We start from the raw sequence: 24,414 nt of genomic DNA on the forward strand, positions 1-24,414 counted from the left end.
AGACTTGTTGTTACGATTGGGTCAGTCGCTGTTTTGCATCCTGTAGGAACACAAAGTGCTGCTGACGGGAACCCCGCTGCAGAACACCGTGGAAGAGCTCTTCAGCTTGCTTCATTTCTTGGAGCCAAGTCGCTTTCCTTCGGAAACCACCTTTATGCAGGAATTTGGTGATCTAAAGACAGAAGAGCAGGTACTTAGCATCTCAGCTGTTTCAGTCACAAAGTTAACGATTTACCCATGCAATGGTAAAGCAAAAATATTTGAGTGTTTGAGAATGTAAATTGTATCACATTTTCCTCCAACCTGGTAGAGAGATCTTTATATGGACTACGTCACTTCTATGAAGGTTTTCTTGTTTGTATGTTTGCTGTCGAGAAGAGCTGTTGATTTATAGAGAGGTTGTATACCCGTTGACAGGCTTTTCAGAGTTTATTGGGCTATTCAGGTTGGTGGTTTTGCTGTGTGAGCTGTTGGGGATAGTTTGAGAAGCCACTGCACTTTGTAGAGCTATTTGCCTACTGGAGTGTTCAGGCTTCACTCTACTTCTAGACCTTGGATGCTTAGCCTCATTGCTTGCTTCTTCAAGCCTACAAATTTTCATTTTAGAAACATGGTGCATAATTACCCCATAGGATTTCTGTGAGGAATAAATGAGGTATTGTGGCTGAAAGGAGTTGACTATTTTATACACGGTAAAGAGTTCTATGGGTATTAGTGATGACATCAGGTATGCTGATGTATTTGAAATAAAAACATGGAGCTGTCTTGAAATCTTGGTCTTTATTTGCCCTCTCCTGCAATGCACTGCCTAAAGCCCCTCAGTTTAATTCAAAGTGAAGTTAGTTTTGTTTTGCTTTTCCAAAACAAAAACTATTTGGTGAGCTTTATCCTGTTGCCAATCACCAGAAAAGAGAACCAGGAAGAGGCCAGCGTATGTGCTTGCTCACTGGCTCAGGAACTGGATAACTCCTGCTCCCCCCCTCTCATTCTGTGTTAGCTCTTTCCAGAAAGGAAGAGAACGGAAGCATATCACTCCCATGACGTTGTCTCTTCCCTCTTCCTCATCAACCCTGTGGCTTAAAACATGGAGCAGGGAAAGGTAGATTAATAAACTGGGCTTTCTTTGTGCTTTTCAAGCTTTCTGGCTGTTCAGAACTCCTGGATGCACAATCCGTTTGACAAATAATCATCCAACTTTCATTCATTTCTCTGGTGAAAGCTGAAAGGTTATCTCCTTCATACTCTTACTGGGCTTTGAAAAGTGAAAATGAGTGGTAAATAAATAAGATGATGTTAGAATATGTTTTAACGTGAGCAAATCATGACACCAGTATTTAATTAAGTTCCTTTTTTAGGTGCAAAAACTTCAGGCTATTCTAAAGCCAATGATGTTGAGACGTCTCAAAGAAGATGTAGAAAAGAACTTGGCCCCCAAAGAAGAAACTATTATTGAAGTTGAGCTAACAAACATTCAGAAGAAATATTACCGAGCCATCCTTGAGAAGAATTTCACATTTCTTTCCAAAGGTGGTGGACAAGCTAACGTACCTAACCTTTTAAACACTATGATGGAATTACGAAAGTGCTGCAATCACCCGTACCTTATCAATGGTGAGTCTGCTCGTTGGTGAACCTGTTAAACCCTGATAACAGCTCCAGGAGGCCCTTTTGCCCTCAGGCAGAGGGTTTCCTGGTTTGTGTCCACTTAGTGTGGGCTTCCCCAGCTTCCTCTTCTCTGGAATGCCTTCTTCTGTGGTCGCTGAAGGCCAGGGACCAACCAGCACTCCAGCGATTCCTGAAGTGGGATCTCGCCTTTCCCCTGCCTCCCTAGCTTCAAAGGCATTAGTGCTACCTGGCCAGAAATCGTCAGAAGTGCTAACAGCTTGAGAAAATTTAGCCCTTGACTGAGGTTTTCTGGGTGGGATTAAAGAGGAACTCTGGCGTGGGAAGGCAGCTGTCCGCTATCTCAAACCTCTGGTAGAAAAGCATCCTCAGATTCCCCATGTCTATAGGCCTTCAACTCTAGACCCTGAGAATGAGATCATCTTAAAACTTTGGTCAAGTTTGTCCCTGTTCCTGATGGAGAATTCATGGTCTTCCTGTTTTCTTAACTAAATTAGGCATTATATGGCTCATTTAGGTTAAAATTTTTATTGTGCATTTCCAGAAATTTTGTAGGCAGTCAGGATTCCATGCCTGTAATGTGTAAGATACTCTGGGAAAGGCAAGGTAAACAAGAGAAGAGCATTCCCCTCAGAGAGCCTCCCCTGTGTGCTGAGACTGAGATTAGGAAAGTTCTTCAAAGTACCTGGCATTTAAGGCAAACCTTCATAGGTGGAGAGGATTTTGCCAGGCAGGGTTAGAGAAATAAAGGCCTGCTCTGAAGGCCTCAAATGCTGCTACATGAGACTTTGGCTCTTGCCTTTTGGAGAACCACACGTGGTATTTGAGCTGAGCAGTGATTAGAAATATGACTCATGATGATCAATCAGGCAACACTGTAGGAAAAGGGTAAGAAGAGGAAGGGACAGACCTGCAGAAAGACTAGCATAGGGTCTGTTGCTGTAGTCTGGGGAGGAGCTAATGTTGATTAAAGCAAGGTATGGGAGGCAAATTTGGGGTAGTTGTATTCAGTTGTAACTGAATACTTCTTCCGGGGAAGAAGAAACAAAGCCTGGTTCTTTGTCCAATCCATAAGATTCAAGACAGAACTAGTTCCTAGTCTCTCTCCAATTTATACACACCGGTCAGCCACCTGGGATCCAGAAGTCCCCTTTGCTATGAGACAAAGTGGTCCATGCCTGGGAGATGTCCTGAGAACACAAAACCTGAGGTCATTGCTGATTGACATCAGTGAATTTTTTTTTTTGAACTTTGTATTTTTAGCTGCAGAGAATTATATATGGTAATTATATGTCTGATACTGCCAACCTGCTAATCATAGTGTATTTAAGAGTTTATAAGTTTATGTTGAGTGTCAGCCAGATGGTGGTGGGTTGGTGCTGGGGTGGGGTGTGTTGGTGCAAGTGAAACATATATACACACTCATGCACACATGTACCCATGCATACATTCACACACATTTTTGCCTTTAATATCTGGTAAAAAGAAAATAGTAAAAAAAAGGAAAGTAAAAAGACATTCAGAAATGTTTGGTGCTGCCAGTAGGGTGTTTGGAAAAGAGGAAATTGCAATGATGATAGTTAGATGGCCACCCACAGTGCATCAACATTCATCCCATTTGATCACATGTTAACTATACGCATGGAGCATTCCAGAGGGTTTCCCCCCAAAACATCGCTAGTGGGGCTCACATTGACCAGTTGTTCCGCAGGGATGTGTTCCCCAGGAACCCGATTGGTCACACCTTACAAGTTATGAAGTTACCTGTTAAACAGGCATCCCTCTGCCTTTATTTGGAGGGCCACTTACAGAAAGAAACAAATGGATACACAAATCATGTTGCTGCTCAGATAACTTATGGAGACATTGTGTTTCAGAGTTTGCTCCAGGGCCAGTTCTGCTTATGTCCTGCACAGTCTCGATGCCACCTATACACACGTTTATTGAACATTTATAAGGGAAGTGTTTTCATTTTGGAGATTAATTTGAAATATGCATTGGTTGTGGCAGAGTAAAACAGCCATAATGAAACTAAATTTCAGTTCAACAAAGCATAGCATTTCTGTAATTGTGAAAAATCGAAACAACTATATGTGTTAAAAGTGGCCACCACCAGCACACATAGAAAAAAAATAAAAATCTTAAAATAATGATAGAGTGCAAGCTGTTTATAAATGAGACCTGTTTTAAATGTGACTTAATATTTTTACTTAAGTGGTTGGAACAGTGTCTGATACAATATAAGCACTCATTAAGTGTTGCTGTTTGACTTGCTAAAAGTTATGCAAGTAACTGGGTGGCATAAATGGAGTTACTGTTAATTGGGCCAAGCTTTATTTGAATGGAGTTTCTAATTTTAGGTTGCCTAAAAAGAGAATAAGAATAATGTTGAGGGGCCAGTGCTGTGGTGCAGCAGGTTAAGCTGCCACCTACAACACTGGCATCCCATATGGGCATTGGTTCAAGTCCCAGCTGCTCCGTTTCTGATCTAGCTCCCTGTTAATGCTCCTAGGAAGGCAGTGGAAGATGACCCATGTCCTTGGGCCCCTGCCACCCAAGTGGGAGACCCAGAGGAAACCTCTGGCTTCAGCTTGGCCCAGCCTCTGTCATTCGGGGAATGAACCAGTGGATGGAAGATCTGTGTGTCTCCTCCTGTCCTTGCAACTCCATTTTTCAAATAAATAAATATAAACAAAAGAGAAGAATGTTGAAAATATGTCCAAGGCTCCTAGATGTGTAAAGGTGACTGAGAGTCAGTGGCTGTTAATTTATGGGGGTGGCAGAATGTAGAGAATTGAAGGCAAAAAGAAGACAAGAATGAGGCTTACTTGATGGAGTGAATTTCAAAAAGAAAATAATATCTTCATTTTTCTGATAAACTTCAAGAGCAAACTATTTTCTTGTTTGTGGCCAGAATAGCCAGGTGGTGCTGTAGTTACTGCCCTGACAGTGAGTTTCAGCTGACATGAAAAGAGTATGGCTCCCTTATTTCAGTGTGGTATCAGCCATACTTAAATTTAGGGCAAAGCCAACAAGGTATTTTGGCTGATCATAGCCCTTTTCCTGTTTACATCTCCAGTATCAAGATCAATCTTCATTTGGTAAATTTGAAAATTTAACTATTACATCAGAAAACAGAAATTGTCCACCTCCCCAACGCTATCCCTTCTTTGCTTCAGTGTTGGCATAATAACCATGCTAATAGAACCATACAAGAATTAGGTTTGTTGATATTGTTTTTAATTGCAGTATTATTAGTGTAAACTGATAATTAAGTAATAATTAGGGTAAAAATTAACATAAAACTAATGTAAACTAAAATTAAGAACCTGGATTCAGGGGGAAAACAGCTGGCATAGCAATTCAGAGGCTGTTTAGGGTGCCTGTGTCTCATATAGAAATGATTAGTTTCAGAGTGCCTGAGTGATGTCTACTTCTGTTCCTGACTCCAGCTTCCTGCTAGTGCAGATCCTAAGAGGCAGGGATGATGGCTCAAGTCATTGGGTTTCCATCACCCACATGGGAGACCTGAATTGAGTTCCTGGCTCTGGGCTGATTTGAGGGTATGTTCAGGGAATGAACCAGTGGGTGGGAGTGCTCTCGCTCAGCAGGCTGCTTTCTCTCCCTTTTTCCTTTCCTTTCTCCCTCCTCCCCGCTCCAGTCTTTCTGGCTTTCAAATAAATAAATATTTTGTTAAAAGAAATTGAATTTAAAACAAAACCTAATTGAATAATTCGGCAGTAGCTTTTGTCAGACAAGAAAGAATGAGTCCACATTTTTCTTTTTGATTATTCTTTGTGAGAAGATATTGGTTGCATTGAAAGGGCAGAAAAGTTCATCTCAATTATTAATAATATTTAAAACATTTAGAACAGGTTTTTTTTTTTTTTAAAGATTTATTTATTTACTTGAGAGGCAGAGTTATAGACAGAGAGAGGGAGAGATGGAGAGAGAATCTTCCATCTGTTGCTTCACTCCTCAGATGCCTCAACTGCCAGAACTGGGCCAATCTGAAGCCAGGGGCAGGAGCTACTTCTGGGTCTTCCATGTGGGTACAAGGGCCCAAGCACTTGGGCCATCTTCTACTGCTTTCCCAGGCCATCAGCAGGGAGCTGGCTCAGAAGTGGAGCAGCTGGGAACTGGTGCCCATATCGGGTGCTGGCACTGCAGGCAGATGCTTAACCTACTACACCACAGCACCAGCCCATAAATCAAATTTTTTTTAAAGGTTTATTTATATGTATTTGAAAGGCACAGTTACAGAGAGGGGGGGGAGAGACAGAGAAAGATCTTCCATCCACTGGTTTACTCCCTACATAGCTGCAAAGCTTGGTCAGAATGAATCCAAGAGCCAAGGGCTTCTTCCAGGTCTCCAACATGGGTGGCCATCGCCTGCTGCTTTTCCCAGGCCATTAGCAAGGAGCTGGTTTAGAAGTGGAGCAGCCGGGACTGCCCCCATGTGGGATGCCAGCATCTCAGCTGGAGGCTTAACCTGCTATGCCACAGTGCTAGCCCCCAAAAATTAAATTTAAATTTCTCTGCTGTTTGAGTTATTTATATTTTCAAAAAATATCCCTGAAATTCAAATACATCTAATATTTGTTTTGTCAAAATAAATGTTATTTCATTTTTGAAAAATATTAATTAACTTATTTTAACTTATTAACTTATTTTAAAATACTAAAAGACTGTTTTATTGTGGTTATGGATTGCAGTCTTAATGATTTAATAAATAATCATTCACATACCATAGTAGTAAAATCTATTTCTGGATTGCAGTTAGCTTACAATGTATTGCACAAAAAAAAAAAAACCACACAAACTTTCTTTAAAAACCCAATATAAAATATAGACTTAAATCTATTTCCTATCTCTTGAGGGCCTTCTTGTCCTGAATTGAGAACTTGAGTTTCTAGATTTCGTGTCTTAAAAAACATATACCTTTGTTCAAGAACATTCTTACTAATGCTGTTAGACAGCATTTTACTCTTTAACTTTTCCTAATAAAACTCCTGCTTTTTTTTTTCCCTTAAAGAAAAAAATCCTGAACATTAGCTTTTTTTATTCATGTGGAAAAGGGAGTGAGGGGCTATCAGTTCTGACAACTGGAGCCTCTGCCGGGAGCCTTTGTAAGAAGTGCTTTGTGGAAGGCCTTCGCGCTTGGTGAAGATACTCAGTGACTAATCTGCTCTCGTAAATTCCATGTTCATTAATAATTAACAGACTATGTTTCTGCATATGACCGTGTCATAAGGTAATTTCCACAAGCAACCTTAAATGGAAATAGGACTGAGCTTGCATTCCATCTTGTGCGTCTTGGAGAAGGACCGGCTGAGTGGCTGAGGTGGCCTGATTCCTCCTGCAACATGCTGTTGAGGTTTATGCGTGTTAATTCACTTATTCAAAACCAGCGAGAGGAACAGTAGTTCAAAGTTTCTGACACAGTTTACCCTGGGAAGCATCCCATTAGATGCGTTTGTATTTTCTCAGGCACAGATAAGCACCCCCTCCTTTAGGGCAATGCCCTGATTAACCCCACAGGCTGGAGGAGGCCAGGCCAGTGCTGCGTAATTCTAGTTAAGCCACCTAAGCGGTTGAAGGAAGCTTAGCCTGCTGCTTCCTGAATAAGCATGTGTTTGGGGTCAGGGGAGGAGGTGGCAGGACCTCATTCCTTAGGAAGATGTTATTTTCGTGCGGTTTCTTTCTGATGCAGCTGAGTCTGTGTGGGGCTATTAGAAAAAGCAGGTTAAGCACAGAGGTCTTGTATTAAACACTTAGACATTTTTTTAAAGCTGTAAAAGATTTGAAGAATGCAAGATAGAATTTTTGTATCTTAGGAATCATCAGATAGGAGATTTAGCGATTGCTAGAAGGTGTGTGTTCAGGTCCTCTGCCCCGGTCATCTCTGGTAGTTATCCTGAAAATGCATTCACTGTTTTGTAGGCCTTTTGCCTGTATTAATATGTGATTATCGACCCAAAATACTGCCCTTACGCTGTAACTGTTAAGACTGCATTGCTCTGTTACTGAGTTTCGGAACAGATTTGTTATTTGTGTTTATATTCAGCTAGTAAACAATTCTTCATATTTTTAGCAACTTAGGTTCCAAGTTTTCTGTAGGTATCTGGCCCTTGGCTCATTTCTGCCACTTCTGACTTGACAGTCTGTTGTTGAAATTCAGTTGTTACAGACAGCAAACATTTGTTTGGTGAAAAATGTGGTTTTTCCCCAAATGCCTCAATGTGTTGTGCTTAAAACTTTGAACCCTTTGAACAGAAATGGTTTTGTGCAGTCCCAACTTTGAGACAGTGGGTGGATTCTTGTTCATAAACCTGAGTGTGGTATTCTGGTTCCTACAATTTGCAGTGGGTTTGGAAAGCAAATTCATTGTTTTTAGTAATAAAACCCTTTTACAGTATTCACGTTATGCTGTCCAATCTCTGCAGGTGCTGAAGAGAAAATTTTGGAAGAGTTTAAAGAAACACACAATGCAGAGTCTCCAGATTTTCAGCTCCAGGCAATGATCCAGGCTGCTGGCAAGCTTGTGCTGATTGACAAGCTGCTGCCGAAACTGAAGGCTGGTGGCCACAGGGTGCTTATCTTTTCCCAGATGGTGCGCTGCTTGGACATACTGGAAGACTACCTCATTCAAAGACGGTGAGGGCCACTGTATCAGAATAATGAAAAGGAATAAGAAATCTCCCTGCACGGGGCTCTGAGCGGCTCACCTATAAGTGACATTGCTAAGAAGGGGATAAACAGGGAAAATGTGACACATCTCTGTTTTAAAACGATAGGTATAGATGACAGTTATTCCATGTGATGGCTACAGGGGGACACTGCATACTTCTGTAGTTTTTCTCCCCCTTGCTTTCATTTGACTATGGGAGAATAGCTCTTGCTTAAAATTGAAGTTATTTGCTATCTTCTGTTACAAGTGTCAGCTATTTTTAGAGGTTAGCTATTTCACTGAAGAGGAAGTAAAATAAAATTTAATCTTTAAGCATTCAACCAATTGAATAAAAAACTGTTAAATTCTATTTGCTATGAAATTATTTCTGTTGAATCATTCTGTTAACACATATTCCATATTGTGTTACTCAAAAGTAATAGAGGAGCAGTTGTATTTTAGCTCTGTTGGGCCTCCTGGTTATAATGCTGATATTTTTTAGGTACCCGTATGAAAGGATTGATGGCCGAGTAAGAGGCAACCTCCGCCAGGCAGCTATTGACAGATTCTCCAAGCCAGATTCTGATAGGTTTGTTTTCCTCCTGTGTACAAGGGCAGGAGGCTTAGGCATTAATCTCACTGCTGCTGATACCTGCATCATCTTTGATTCAGACTGGAATCCCCAAAATGACCTCCAGGTAAACACAGAGGAAAATCTTCCTGATATCTTTAAAACAAAGTCATTGTACTCTGACAGAGAATCTGTAGCTTGTGTTGTTGCTCAGACGGTGGTTCATGATTCCAGGCAAATCAACGAACCAGCAACAAATTTGTTAATAATATAAGAAGAAATTTCTTACTATGTTAACCCTCTTCTGACTCTACCTCTATTTATTGAGAATACCCTGAAAGGACTTTAGCAGTGAATATTTAGTTTTCACAGTTCTTACAATTGCAGAGACTGGAAACCTGAGATCAGGGTGCTAGCAGGGTTGGGTTCTTGGTGAGGGCCCTCTTCCTGGTTTACAGACAGCTGTCTTTCTGCTTCGTCCTCACATATCCCAAGGAGAGTGCACTGGCTCTCCTGGCCTCATTTATGTGAGCCCTCATCAGTTTTATGAGATCTCCACCCTCATGACCTAATTACTTCCCTGAGGCCTCACCTCCAGACACCGCCCAGTGGGACTGGAGTTTCCTCTTAGGAACTTTGTAGGTACACAAACATTGACTCCATTGCAACACCCATTAATTCTCCTTCTCTTCCAGGCTCAAGCTAGATGTCATAGAATAGGACAGAGCAAATCTGTGAAAATCTACAGGCTGATTACGAGAAATTCCTATGAAAGGGAAATGTTCGACAAGGCCAGTTTGAAGCTGGGTCTGGATAAAGCTGTGCTGCAGTCCATGAGTGGAAGAGAGAACGCCACCAACGGGGTAAAGCAGCCTTGCCCAAGCCACTCTTTTATTCTGGGTCCTTCTTACTTAGCTAATATTCAGCATCTGACTATTTTTTAACCTCAGTATCTTGAGCACATTTTGTCACATTTTTCTTTGCCATAAATTACCCCCTTGGGGGAAAATGAAGTGTTTGTTTAGTCTACAAACATTTCAATTCTAAATTGTCTTGAATACTTCAAATACTTCTCTAAAACAGGTACAACAGCTTTCCAAGAAAGAGATCGAGGATCTCCTCCGGAAGGGGGCCTACGGTGCGCTCATGGACGAGGAGGATGAGGGCTCCAAGTTCTGTGAAGAGGATATCGATCAGATTCTCCTGCGGCGAACCCACACCATCACCATTGAGTCTGAAGGAAAAGGCTCCACGTTTGCTAAGGTGCGGATGGATCCGAAGGGTCCAGGTTCCCCCACAGAAGCATGGCAGGGTTCATGTAGAGAGCGCCTTGCAGAACTGCTCGCAGACACACTTGTTTCCTTTCCACGGTGACTTCACCAACTGTTAACTCCCTGGGGAACCTCTGGTACACATACAGCCTTCTTTGTATTCTGGGTTCCCTCCTGGGTCTTGGACATCAGAAGTTGCCTTTACCTGAGTTTTTGACCCCATCCCCTGCACTATGCCTGGAATCCTGTCCTCATCGTCTTCCCTATCTTTCCAGATCCTGACTCCTGAAATACCCTACTCAGAACCATCAAGGTTCACTCTTATCTTTGAAAACGGCGTTCCCTTCCAGCCACAACTCTGTAACTCTTATTCTCAAGGCTAAAATCCACCTGAACATAATCAGCCCGAGCTGTCTCTACTGCCCGGCTTCCCACTTGCTTGCATGCTTTTCACCTTGCCAAACTCCTTTCCCACCTCTGTCGTAACTGCTCTGGGCAAGGCCAACCCCAGGCACCTGACCATCTCCTCTTGAGCCCCTTCTGAGGCTTTAGGTGCATTTTCTTCCAGATAGCTGCCCCAAGACCCACTTTGTACTTTTATTTTAGACAGGTTTACCAAAACTTAATTTATTTACTGTAAAATTCAGCATTTTTAAGTGTGCAATTCACTACCTTTACCGTATTACAAACTTGTGCAGCTGTCACCAAAGACAAAGTCTGGAACTTTTCCAGCATCACTAAAAGATCCTCAGAAGGTTGTCAGTCAGTCCATAGCCCTCCTCCCTCCTCTACCCAGCCTCATTCTGGAAAACCACTAGTCTGCCTGCTTTCTCCATAGATTGGCCTACACTGGACATTTCATCTAAGTGGACGTGTACGATATCTGATCTTTTGTGTCTGACCCCATTCATTTAGCATCGTGTGTTTGAGGTTCATCCATATGGTAGCATGTGTCAATAATTTCCTTTTTTGTTGCTGAACAGTGTCCCTCTATAGAGATATATTGCATTTACCAGTTGCTAATCAACATTTGGGTTTATTTGTCCATTCACCAGTTGATAGTGAAAATTTGGATTGTTTCCACCTTTTGGTTATTGTGAGTGATGCTGTTATGAACATTTGTGCACCTATTTTTGTGTGGACATATGTTTTCATATCTCTTGGATAAATACCAGGAGTAATTGGTGAGTCACATTTTACTTCTTTTGAGTTACTGGCAGACTGTTTTCAAAAGTGACTGTGCCATTTTTCTTCCTACCGGCAGCATATTAGATCTTCATTCTCTCCAAGTCTTCAACAATACTTACTATTATCTGACTTTTTAGTTACATTTATCTAGCGATGTGAAGTGGCATCATATTCTCATTTTTATTTGCATTTCTGTGATGATATTGAACATCTTTTCATGTGATGTTTGGCCAGAAGCAGATGATGCTTGGAGAGAGATGTATTCAAATCCTGTGTTCATTATTTGAGTTACATGTCTCCTCATTACTGAATTCTAAGAGTGCTTTGTATATTCTGGTAAAAGTTCTGTATCAGATAGTAGGACTGCAGATGTTGTCTCCTCATCTTTTCTTAAGTGCTTAATTTAAATGAAGCCTGGGTTATTAATTTCTTTTATTGCTCATGGTTTTGGTGCATTATCTAACTTGAGAGATCACAAAAAACATATTTGTATTTTCTCCTAAGAGTTGTATAGCTTTTGCTTTTACATTTAGGTCTATGATCACCTTGTGGGTTGGTTTTTGTGTGTGGTGTGAGGTAGGGGTCCAACTCTATTGTTTTCCATGTGGATACCCAGTTGTCCCAGCTGCCCCAGCCTGGAAAGGCTCTTCTCCTCTGGGCTCAGTGACCCCACGCCTTCTCCTTCACAGCTTTCAGCCTCTCCTTAGTCCCAACAGGCACTGTACATTTAATAGTGCAAAACCAGAGTCATCAACCTATTCCTCCACGCCTGGCGCACACACCTCTGTTTGTCTACCTCTGTACCACCGCTCATATACCAGATGCTAAGGTTTTCTTGGCTTCCTCCTCCTTTTTTCATGCTTCCTTTCAACCCAGAGTTTAACTCCATGAATTTTACTTTTTAAAGAATACTTTTCTGGATCATCTCCTTTTCTCCATTTTTACTGTATTTGTTTTTGGTCTTTGTTATTTCTAACCTAAACCACTGCAGGGGCCTGTTGTGCCCTTTTCTGCCTTCTGTGCTGTCAACATTGGTATGTCCTTCCTGATGGGACCCGGATGTGATTGTGTCTATCCTGAGATTATTTCCGCTTTCAGATAGTACACACCTCCCTCTGGATGGATTCACACTCTGTTACAGCACATGCAAGTGTTGACTGCCTCCTCCTTCCCAGCTTGACTCTTGTCTCATCTTCCCTGAGCACCTCTCTCCCTTTCCTCTGCCTTATGTACCCACCCCCTTACAGGGAGGGAGGAAGAGAGGAAGGAACAGGAGAGGAGGAAAAAAAAGAACCAAGGGCTTTGATTTCATGTATTTTTCTGAGAAGTAGGGAGAGAAGGATAGACAGAGCTCCCATCTGTTGGTTCACTCCCCCAAATGCCTGCAACAGCTGGAGCCGGGCAGGGCGGAAATTGAGGGCTGGGAATGCAATCAGGTCTCCCATGTAGGTGACAGAAACCCAGGTACTTGAGTCATCCCCACTTCCTCCCAGGGTAGGAATTCATGGGAATTAATAGGAAGCTAGAATCAGGAACTGGTGGAGCTGGGAGTCCAACCCAGGCACTTCCATGTGGGACACAGGTGTCTTGACCACTAGGCTAAAGGCCTGTTCCTCTTCCATGCCTTTGCACAAGCTGACCCATAAACATTTCCACATGCTTTCCTGTTTGATGAGCATTTTAAAATATAGTCCAGGCAATATCTTCTGGGAGAGGCTGTTCTCAGTTCCCAGCAAACCCCTGCCTGAAGTGGTGTAGGGGCCTCTTATCTGAATATGACTTCCATCCACACATACCTCTGTTACCCGTCATTTTCATGCTGCAGTGTGATCCCTTACTTTCTTGTGTGTCTCAGCCCCTGGGTGGTGAGCTGCCTGAGGTGCATCCCAGTCCTATGTCCTGCAGCTCTGCCACAAGTGGAGAAACACATATGTACTTAGTGGCAGAATAAACAAACACTGCTTGGAATTCTGCCTTGGAGAGAAGCATCTCGAAGTAATGCATATTTTTTTCTCCTCTAGGCCAGTTTTGTTGCATCTGGAAATAGGACAGATATTTCCTTGGATGATCCAAATTTCTGGCAGAAGTGGGCCAAGAAGGCTGAATTGGATATTGATGCCTTAAATGGGAGGGTGAGTGAGAAGTCCTGTCCAAATGCCTGTCTGATCTAACCCATAGCCACTCTTCCAGAAGTTTCAAGTGTATCTGCTCTTTTGTTAGAACAACCTGGTTATTGACACTCCAAGAGTGAGAAAACAGACCAGGCTGTACAGCGCAGTAAAGGAAGATGAACTGATGGAGTTTTCAGACTTGGAAAGTGATTCCGAAGAAAAGCCTTGTGCCAAGCCACGACGGCCCCAGGATAAGTCACAGGGCTATGCGCGGAGCGAGTGTTTCAGGGTAGAGAAGAATCTGCTTGTTTACGGGTAAGTCAGCTCACTCTGTCAAGTGCCGTTGTAGTTGTGTAGTTAGACTTCCCCAGGTGGTGTAGAAAAACTGTGCCTGGATTTGGGTTTGTGTGGCTCACCCTAGTGCGGTCAAATGGATGCCTCTGAGGAAAGTTTGTGAGGTGGGGTGGTTGGGTTCAAGTGTTCTAAGTCTTTCAGATCCTCTCAGATTTGGGGAGGTCACCTGAGGTTAGTGGCTCTGTTTTGTGCCTTCTCACATCCAGATTTACTTGTTGATTATTAGTAACTCAGGACAAGGTCTCAAAATTACAAAATCTCCTACTATAGTGATCTTTTTTCTGCTGTACGAAATTGTCAAAGACAATTAATATCACTTGTTAAGCTCTTTCTCCCAGTGCATCTGACTCAGGAATGGGCATTTGAACTTTGTAAAAGTGTCGTGTTTCTCCTGCTGGACTGCAGGTTCTACCTCTAGTTCATCTCTAAATCATGCAACAACCCACACATCACTTTCAGTAAATGTCTGAGTTAGTAAATAAACTTTTCTAGCAGATCACAGCTGTAAGGAAATATAATTATTATTAAAAAAAAAAAAAAAAAAAAGACCAACTGCCCCCAAAGCAGTCTTTCTGCAGATCTCTATAAGATTTCTGCAGGATGTCCTGTCTTTGATTTCTTCCTGTGGATCACCAGTAGTTTCCAAGTGAACACAGACATGTGTTTACATGGCATACAGAACTCTTAACTGGTCCTTGTCTATCTTATTGGTTCTTTCCTAAAGGAAGTCCAAGCTTCTGTTGGGAGGGACCCTTCCTGTACTTCAGCGTGCCATGCTATGTCTCGTGTATCTTTGTACAAACTTTTCCTACTGCCTAGAGCAACCCTTTCCACATCTCCCATGTGCACAACACAGACCTCATCTGTCTCACATCTGCTCTCCTGGGACAGCCAACATAGGCATCACCTTTACACTCTGGCCTGTGCTTTCCATCATGCTTATATCATTGTTTCATGCCTTGAGGTTACCTGCTTCTCCTGCTAGCTTCCCAGCTCTGTGAAGAAAGGTGCTCTGTGTTTGTATCCTAAGTGCATAGTGTGCTGTGAGCACACAGTTAGTGCTGAATGAATGTTTGCTTATGGCAGCAGTGAAGTTCAGCAGGAGCCCATCATCTGCACAAGCCAGACGTCCTCTCCGGTCTCTGTTTATGTGGGACAGAGACTCTTCCCCAACCTTTAGCCCTCTGCTGTTTCCACCTGCTTCCACGTTTCAACTTGATGATCAGAACTGAGGGCTTTGTTGGTATCTTTGAGAATGTGATATATTAATAACACCTGAAGTAAAGAAGTATGCTTAGGGCATCTTGTCTTTCAGTCAAGACTTTCTCTCCGCTGCAGTCATCAGTGTGTACTGAGCACCCATTATGTTCTGGCACTGTGCCAGGATACTCTCAGACACTAGGGTTAACTGCTGCGAGCAGCCCAGGCATAACTGAAGACTGGCGGGTGAGCCAGCAGAACTGGTGGTGACCTGAGATGAGGCTGGGCCAGGGCAGCTCTCAGGTCTCTGCTGATGGAACGTGGAAACACATCTTCTCACCTAAGAGAGGTGGCTGGGTATCATCCCCCCACCTCCGGGCTAGGAGTAAAGAACTAAAGGTGATCTGTACAGTCTAACTTGACAGCGTGAGTCAGCCAGGGTAGTTGAGGTTTGGGACAGGAGAAGAGTGCTGGAGAGAGAGCAGTGTGTCCAGGGTCGAGAGGTGACAGCCAGTCTTGTCATTGGAAGAACTGGAAGGAGTTCACAAGAGCCAGAAAGGATTGGGGTGTGGCAAGAAAGCAGGTTAGGGCAAAAGGCAAGGCCTGAGAGAGAAATGACACAGCTGTCCATTGTCACAGAAGGTCAGGGAGGGGCTGTTTGCACCATGAGCCTTTCCTAATGGCTTAGTCCCCATCACCTGAGGTGGGGCAGGGCCTGGTTTTCCTCCCCCTCACCGTGTTCCACAATTCCCAGATGAAACATCTCATCAGCGTTTAGCCTGGGATTAGAACATGGACTAGGTTCCAGATTTAGCAGCATTTTATTTGTTTGGTTCTTCCCAGGGTCCTTTCTCCTGTCCACCTCACCCCAGGGCCTGAAAGTAGGTTGAACATCTTTCCCATGTGGGTCCTTGTATGTAGCAATTACCACTCCCTGTTACAAAAGCAGCCTCAAAGCCTCTCACAGTCTCACCAGGTACTGTGGCATCCCTTTGAGGTGGGTTGGTGCATCCGTACTCTCTACCAGCTCATCATTGGTTATGGAGTAGTCACAGCTGCCTCGAGTCGCCTTTTGTCTCAGACAGTAGGCTGGCATCGACACACACGGGACATGACCGAGTGAACCAGGTCCCCAGGTTGCATTCATACCATGAAAATGGAGACCCAGCCCACCTCTGCCTGCTGGGAAAGCCAGTGTTAACTGTGTGGGTGTTACTACTTCAGTGAAGTTCAACACTTGCACTTGGGGATAGTTAGCTGGTGGCCCACTGTGTAAGGGGCTGTGTTTATCTCTTGCACTCCAGATTGCTTTTGTATCACCTGGTATAAAAATATTACTAGTTAAGATCCAAACTCAAAGGCAGCATCTGCATACTCAATATTTCCTTTTCAGTTGGGGACGGTGGACAGATATCCTTTCCCACGGACGCTACAAACGTCAGCTCACCGAGCAAGATGTCGAAACCATCTGCAGAACCATCTTGGTGTACTGTCTTAATCATTACAGAGGGGATGAGAATATCAAAAGCTTCATCTGGGATCTGATCACGCCCACGGCTGACGGCCAGACTCGAGCCTTGGTCAATCATTCCGGTAGGGCTGGTTTCACGCCTGTTGTGCTTCGGGGTCACAGAGAGCCCGGAAACCTCTGTGACACACTCTGATAGAGATGTGGCAAATGGCCTGTATTACTTCCCTGCCTCCTACATTAAGATGTCTGACGCTGACGCTATAATTTGAAGTGTAAAAGGCTTCCATAACGACGCTGCTGCTGCTTCTAGGTTTGTCAGCCCCGGTGCCGAGGGGAAGGAAGGGGAAGAAGGTGAAGGCCCAGAGCTCGCAGCCGGTGGTGCAGGATGCCGACTGGCTGGCCAGCTGCAACCCAGACGCCCTGTTCCAGGAGGACAGCTACAAAAAGCACCTGAAGCACCACTGTAACAAGTACGTGACCAGAGTGTGGACAGATGCAGGCTACTTCCTCTTCTTTAAAATAACGTATAGTATTGAGACTATTGAGCTGTGTAATTACTTCCTTTGGATAGCCTTCCTGTTTTTCATGAAATATGCCAAGTCATAGGAGAGCATACTTTTAGGTGACTGATTATTTCTTTAATGTGGTGAAAGATATATTACATGATATTTATCACTATAACCATCTCTGAGTGGCGTTACTTACACTCACGCCATGCTACGTATTCATCACCACTTCTGTGCCCACCACTTTCACCTTTCCTGGTGTAAGCTCTGTACCCATTAAATAATAGCTTTCCCACCCCCTAGCCCCTGGCAACCACCATTCTGTGTCCTCTTTCTGTTAATTTGTGTGTTCTGGTATCACATGAGTTTCTGAACTCATGCAATGTTTGTCTTTCTGTGCCTGGCTGATTTCACTTAGCATGGTGTTATCCAGGTTTGTCCATGTTGTAGTATGTTGCTTTTAGTGACTGAGTAGTATTCCATTGTGCGTACATCGTGTTTTGTTTAGTCTTTCATCTGTCGATGGACACGTGAGTGGTTTTCACCTTTGGCTGTTTTGAGTAATACTGCTGTGCACATTGCAGCTGACTGGTGTTAGCCCATTTATGTTAGAAAAGTACCATTAGCCTTATGATCCCGCCTTCAGCTGCTTTCACTGAAAGGACTGGGGAGTTTGTGTAGTGTTTTGCCTAATAATGTCTCAGTTACTGGGTCCAGTCTTCCTACCTATGAGCTTAGCATCATATTCCTTGCCTTTATTTCCAGAAACCAATGATAGGTAATTGAAGAATATGGAAGCTATAGTTACTTCAATCTTAGAGCTGTGTTAACTGCATGTTAAAGTAACATCAGAAGATGTTGGTGTTTCCTTACCCTGAATGTGCATTTTTTAGTATTGGTAAAACAGGCAGCAACACTACTGAGCAGCTCTACCACGTCTCAGCTCTGTATGACCTTGGGCATGCTACTCAGCTGCTTGAGGACTGACTTCCCTTGTGAGTCAAAAAGTAGCAGCATGACACAGGCATTTCACCAAGCTGCAGTTAAGATGCCCATGTCTCATATCGGAATGCTTGAGCCTGATTCTTGGCTCTAGCTCCCCATTCCAGCTTCCTGCTAATGTGGACCCTCAAAGGCAGTGATGGTGGCTCAGATAATTGGGTTGCTACATGAAAGACCTAGATTACATTCCCAGTTCCTGGCTTTATCCCAGGCCCAGCCCTGGTCATTGTGGATATTTGAGGACTAAGCCAACAAATGGAAGCTCTCGTTCTCTCTCCACCTCCCTCTGTCTCTCTCTCTCTCTCTCTCTTGCTCTGCTTCTCAAAAAAAAGGGGGGGGGGGCAACCAACGTCTGAGCCCATAACTGCCTGTTTGGCAAAAGAGTTTTATGTGGATGATCTGTTTGTATTGTCTAAGATAACTAGTGTTGTTTTATTACCATTTAACTGACAAGGAAGCTGAGACTCAAGTCGAAAAACCCATTGGAGATTCCTCAGCTGGTTAAGGGGCAGACCTGGGTTTGATCCTGAGAGCAGACACAAGCAGTGCCCTTGTTATTGACCACCGTGCTCCCCTCACCACCTCATCTCAGAAGTCTGCCTCTTCCTTGTGGCTCTGATGAGAACCCTGGGAGTCTTCAAAGCTCTTACTCAAACTAGTTTGGTATTTCAGAAACACACTACTGATGTGACATAACAGTTCCCTAAAATCCTACGCCACTTAAAACTATTAGAAAATTCCTGTGTCCTTATGGTATATGTAAACATCAGGTCAATAGCTTTCTGAATTGTGGATTCAAACAAATGAAGTGGTTTAGTGAGACAACAGGGGCTCCTGTTGAGCGATGCCGGTGTGGTGGTGGTGGCTTTCAATTTCTGTTCTACTGTCAGTGCCAGACTTCCATAGGGTACCTTCCCTAATAACTATGTGAGAAGTAATGGGTTATACCTATGCCTCTCCACTTACGCTCACAAGAAGGCTATTGATGTTCAGTTGTCTGTTCCTAGTATGTCATACCTTAAGATTTTTATCAGTATCTTAAGTGAGGAATTGTTAATGATTGTTTATGTGGAAATGAGATAAACATTGAGCAACATTCTAGAATAACTGGCCACTTTTCTGCACAAGTTTCAAGATCGTGAGGGATAGGACAGTCCAGCGCCATGCATGGTCCTGGACTGAAGGCTGGTCCAGAAAATGGTCAGTAGTGGGACAGGTGAAGACAGGTGAGGAAGGTCCAAGGATTTGTTAGCAACAGTGTCTGTCCCCTCTACAGAGGCCATGTCCTGGTCGTCTTTTTGTCTTCCCTGTGGCTGACTAGCACAGTACACTTCAAAGGGGATTCAACTTGCTAGCGGCGCTAGTTTGAATTTTTTCTTTTAGAGGAAAACTACATGTAGCTGAAATTCCTCTTACAATGCCAGTCTTTGTCTTTTACCAAAGGAAGGGAAAGTATTAGGCTCCTTGTGACCATCTTGAGTTTTGCTCCGAATAATGAAGAATCCATGCAAAGCTGTGGCGTTGCCTTTGGAAGTATCCTTTCTGAACGTATTCTGTGAGTAGGGGCTGGCCTTCAATTCTTCTCTAACAGAAGTACAAGCCATGGAGGCCCATTGTGTCACTTTCCCTCTGTTGGCTCATTGTGGTACAATGTTTAATGCTGTGTGTTTATCAAAAGAAAGAAATGGAAAAAAACTAAAATGAGTCATCCAAAGTGATTGCTTGCTTTGGTGTATAGTGAAATATTTAAGTATGAGACTTAGTCCGTCCAGATCCTGAATGGACCATGAGTATCTATCCATATCTGTTTCGATGAAGCTGCTCCTCATTGTCATTTTTACTTTTCGAAGGACAGTAATTGCCATGTCTTAAAAGATAGTATGAGTATTCTGTGCTCAAGGTAATCTCTTTGACCTTGGAAATGTCACCTGTCTTCTATAGCCATCAGATTTATAAAAGACAGATGTATTTGTTTGAAAGGCAGAGTGACAGAGGGGGAGAGACAGATCTTCTATTTGCTGGATCACCCCCAAGTGCCTGAAATAGCCAAAGCTGGGCCAGGCTGAGGACAGGAGCCTGGAACTCCACCTGGATCTCTCACATGGCTGTTGGGAACCCAAGTACTTATGCCATCATCTGCCGCCTCTCAGGCACTTTAGCAGGAAACTGGATCGGAAGTGGAGTTGGGACCCAGTCCCAGGCATTGTGATATGGGATGCAGGCATCCCGAATGGTAGCTTGACTCACTGCACCACAACCAACCCCCCCCCCATCAATTTCGAGTTCATAAATTGGAAATTACAACTTTTTCCACTTAATTATAGGGTAATTGTGAAGATCAAATGAGCCAATATATGTAAATATGATACATTGGTTGTAGAGTATTCCACATTATATGATGGAATTGTTCTGCTAGGGAAACAGAGCTTGCTCTTATACTTTACTCACGCCAACAAGGTCATCTTCAGTGTCAGCCCTGAGCTGATCAGTCCTGGGCTGTCCAGCAAGGCAGGTGAGATTTGAGCAGACCTAGGCCTTTGGGATTGACCAGGTGGATCTCACTGAATGAACCGCGTTTCAGCTGTTGAGGAAATCGAGGAGGATTGAAAACTGGTTCCTAGATAAGTCCAAGATTTTTTTAAAAAATGAATTTCTTGAAATGGCTAAGAATGTCAAAAATTGGATACATTTTAATCTTTTAATGTTCTATTATTTTTTAAGCTACAGCTTGGGTTCCCAGGTGATCTAAACTACAAGGAATAAAAATGTAGAATATTCCTTAAGGGAGAAGAGGCAGGGCCCACCTTCTACCCACCCTCATCACCAGCTTCCTTCTCAGAAGTAAAGTTGTATAATCTGAAAAACCTGACATTCCATATTGAGGGTTTATTGTAAGGTAGTAAAACCAGATTTTATATCTCGTTTATTCCTACAACTTCTGATGTGCTTCCAAAAATGGTATTAAGGCAGCAGCTGAGGAAATTTTATGAGATAATGAAGCAGAACAGTTACTGAAAGCCATCTGCTCAGTTGTTTACAAACTTGCTTCAATACTTCAGAGGCAATGGTAGGGGACGTGTCTAAACTTCACAAGCTGCACTAGGTAGAACTAAATGAAGTGCGCCTGGGCTGTGCTGAGCTCGGGCCCTCTCTGTGCAGTGTGAGCGGTTGCCAGGCAGGCCTGTTGGAAGCCAGCAGAAAGCACCACACAGAGGTGATTATGTGCCACCATCTGTCACGCTTCAAGCCTACCATACAGCATGGCTAATCAGCCTTGGCAGGATGATGGATGAACAGCAGCAGCTGCCAAAAGCCACTGTTGGCAAACAGTCCTGAAGTTAAGAACTTTCCCCCCTCTGTCTTCCTCTCCAGGGTCCTGCTGCGTGTCCGCATGCTGTACTACCTACGACAAGAAGTTATAGGAGACCAGGCAGATAAGATCTTAGAGGGTGCTGACTCAAGGTTGGTGCAAGTGCACACGTTTGTTCTCTCCCTCTGTGAGATAATCCAGGTAGTGGGGAAATAGCGTGCATTGTGTTCTAGAGCCCTCACAGACCATTAGTAACTCATCTCCTTTTTTTTTGCATCTTGAATGTCGTGTTTGTCCTTTGAGCTTGGGGATGTTATTAGAATCAGGAAAAGGCTGCTTGTGTGTATGTTTAAGAGGTGTGAACTCAATTACTGGTGTTCTGAGATGACTTCTTAAATGGGTCACCATGTAATAAAGCTCATTTCTGGTCGTGACTGAGGGCGACTGACTTGTGCCCTTTCTTTTAACCTTCGCTGGTTCTTCTGCACCATGCACAGGTTTTTCTTTGTGGGAGAGAGCGCGTCTGAGTGTATGTGTCACTGTCATTACTTGGAATGCTTTCTGAATACTACTACTTCTTCTAAATATTGTTTAAATGGTTGTCTTTTTAGTGAAGCAGATGTTTGGATCCCTGAACCTTTCCATGCAGAAGTTCCTACAGATTGGTGGGATAAGGAGGCAGATAAATCCCTCTTAATTGGAGTGTTCAAACATGGTAAGTGACGGTTCTGTTTGAATACATCTCGACTGCATGGCTTTGTCTCCATGTAGAACTCCCTGTGTACTCTTTTCCAAAGTCATAATATTAATGAGGACAGTTCCAAAGGACTCTTGGCGTCTACCATTTTCCTGTACTAAAAATCTAATATGAACTGTAAATATCAGATGCTGTTTTTGAATGTTTGTTGAGTATTTGAGACGAAAACATTTCTTTCTTGGCTGTAAATAAAACCCAAACCATATTTGTTTTAAAAATAGCCAAGTTGTACTATAGCTCTCCCTAAACTTTGCTTCCAGCGCAGCTTCTCTTGCTAACTCTGCCAACCAGTGTCAAAGTGGACGGTGGGCTTAACCTCTGCTATTAATCTGTACAAGTGCCTCCTGGGCTTTGTTCCAAGCAATATTTCACAAATGTCAGTGCTGAGAACTCGCGGCTCCCTTGAGTGGGATGCAGCCTTGTTAACTTTGAAAGGCTGGGGATGCAGAACTGGCATGATATATACAGTGAGCGGTTCCTGATTATAATCCCAAGTCTCTGGAGGTCGCGGAGGTATTCGCAGCAGCCCAGCCTGACTAAAGGGGAGAATGATGGCTTATAAAACCTTTCATGATTACAGTTTGGCTTGCGGCTCTACAGCAGTTAGGAGCAGTGTGTTGTAGTACACATCCTAATTGAATTGTGCTGTTCTGCCTGTGTACTGCAGCCGTGTTTGGTGAGCTCAGCCTCAAAATCATTTTCCCGCAGTGCACTGTTGGGATCTGCCATTTTCCATCTAGTCAACTTGGGCAGTCAAAAAGCAAATTGCAGTTTGAAAACCATAGAGAGAACAGTGTCATCTTACTGACATGCATCATCCTAAACTTAATAAGACAGGTTCGCTGGCCTTACGTATATGGGGATTTTTCACCCAGCCGTGCGAGTTCCTGCAGGACTGAAGCTATTCACGAGGAGGATGGGGGTGGACACGGAGCACCCCTGCAGAGGTCATAAAGGAACATTATGAAGCCTTTTAAATGTCAAGCAAAATTAGATCTTGGGAAAAATAGGGTCAGAAATCCTCTCAGGCGTCCTACAGTTGTTCGGAAGCTGTTTTTCTGTTGGTATTGGTGATAATTCTGACAATATCCCTGAAGCATAAGTTGCCCCCTCCCAAACCTTCCCGGGAAGAAGCATCCCATAGAACATTTGATTGCAACAAGGCCTGTGAAGTCCAGCGTGGCTGAAAATCTTTCCTGAGAAACAAACTTGGTGTGTTGTGGCAAAGCTGTGATTTTGACAGTGACAGCGCCTTTCTTTGTCTCTGTGTGCGTCCTCTGTGGGCTGGTGGGCATGGCACAGGCTACGAGAAGTACAATTCTATGCGCGCTGACCCCGCACTGTGCTTTCTGGAACGAGTTGGTATGCCGGATGCCAAGGCCATAGCTGCCGAGCAGAGAGGAACAGACATGCTAGCAGATGGCGGTGACGGGTAAGAAGGACATTTTAAAATTTTAATAAACTTTATGTCAGTATCACTTCTCTTGGCAAGGTTCAGTTCTTAACACTGTGCTGTGCATTAGACTGCATCTTATTTGAACTTCAGTGATGTTTACCAGCATACACTATTTGTATATTATAATGACCATTTAAACAAAATGCATTTTCTAGATAACTGGAAACGTTTGTTTTTTCCAAGTGTCATCCCGTCTTGGCTTCATGTTTTAAATACTGATAGAGCCACTTTTGATGTCAGACCTAGCATTTAAAAAGTAGCATAACTCAGGTTGTAACCCTTTTCCACTCCTCTTTCCCTCTCTTGCTTATCAAACTAATTTCAACAAATTCTTTTAAATTTTACATAGGGGAGAATTTGATAGAGAAGATGAAGACCCAGAATATAAACCAACGAGAACGCCATTCAAAGATGAAATAGATGTAAGAGCTGGAGTATATTGGCTTTTATGGCACCATTAAAATATTATGCGCCTATATAAGAATTGTTAATCTTTATAGATAATGGCCTTTTCTTTAAATGAGAAAGCAAAATGAGACTCCACATTGAAATAGTTCTGTTTCTGCTTTGCTTTCAAGGAATTCGCAAATTCTCCTCCAGATGATAAGGATGAATCCATGGAAATACACGCCACAGGTAAGGCCCCTGAAAGGCACGTGGAGGAGAAGAGACGTGTGCCATGCACTCCTTACCCAGGGTTGGCACTGCGCCTTTGGCGGAGTCTCACACATCAGTTCTTTTACACTGACCCACCCCTGTTGGCAAATAATTTTAACTCTTGTTTATGGTTGGGTTTTCATTACATTGAATTTCTTTGATAGAATAACTTACCTTTTTACCAAAGGAAATAAATTTGTTTGTATTTTATAGTGAAAAATTGGTTAGTGAAAATTTTCAAATTTCTTTAAAAATCTAACTCTTGGA

At 43.2% G+C, this 24,414-nt stretch overlaps 1 protein-coding gene across 7 annotated transcripts in view; it reads left to right on the top strand.

Moving 5' to 3' along the window:
- CHD7 (chromodomain helicase DNA binding protein 7) overlaps nucleotides 1-24,414 on the top strand; it is a 130,670-nt gene that overhangs the window by 91,853 nt on the left and 14,403 nt on the right. For all 7 annotated transcript variants that reach the window (XM_051843757.2, XM_051843760.2, XM_051843758.2 and 4 more), the window contains 15 exons: nucleotides 47-190; nucleotides 1,356-1,611; nucleotides 8,070-8,280; nucleotides 8,796-8,991; nucleotides 9,560-9,727; nucleotides 9,948-10,127; nucleotides 13,345-13,455; nucleotides 13,544-13,749; nucleotides 16,382-16,581; nucleotides 16,770-16,929; nucleotides 21,340-21,429; nucleotides 21,889-21,992; nucleotides 23,337-23,466; nucleotides 23,840-23,912; nucleotides 24,069-24,126. In XM_051843757.2, the coding sequence (XP_051699717.2) occupies nucleotides 47-190; nucleotides 1,356-1,611; nucleotides 8,070-8,280; nucleotides 8,796-8,991; nucleotides 9,560-9,727; nucleotides 9,948-10,127; nucleotides 13,345-13,455; nucleotides 13,544-13,749; nucleotides 16,382-16,581; nucleotides 16,770-16,929; nucleotides 21,340-21,429; nucleotides 21,889-21,992; nucleotides 23,337-23,466; nucleotides 23,840-23,912; nucleotides 24,069-24,126 (2,287 nt within the window). The remainder of the gene's footprint in view (nucleotides 1-46; nucleotides 191-1,355; nucleotides 1,612-8,069; nucleotides 8,281-8,795; nucleotides 8,992-9,559; nucleotides 9,728-9,947; nucleotides 10,128-13,344; nucleotides 13,456-13,543; nucleotides 13,750-16,381; nucleotides 16,582-16,769; nucleotides 16,930-21,339; nucleotides 21,430-21,888; nucleotides 21,993-23,336; nucleotides 23,467-23,839; nucleotides 23,913-24,068; nucleotides 24,127-24,414) is intronic.

The sequence above is a fragment of the Oryctolagus cuniculus genome, chromosome 6 (assembly GCF_964237555.1).
Source record: "Oryctolagus cuniculus chromosome 6, mOryCun1.1, whole genome shotgun sequence".
Taxonomy (NCBI): domain Eukaryota; kingdom Metazoa; phylum Chordata; class Mammalia; order Lagomorpha; family Leporidae; genus Oryctolagus; species Oryctolagus cuniculus.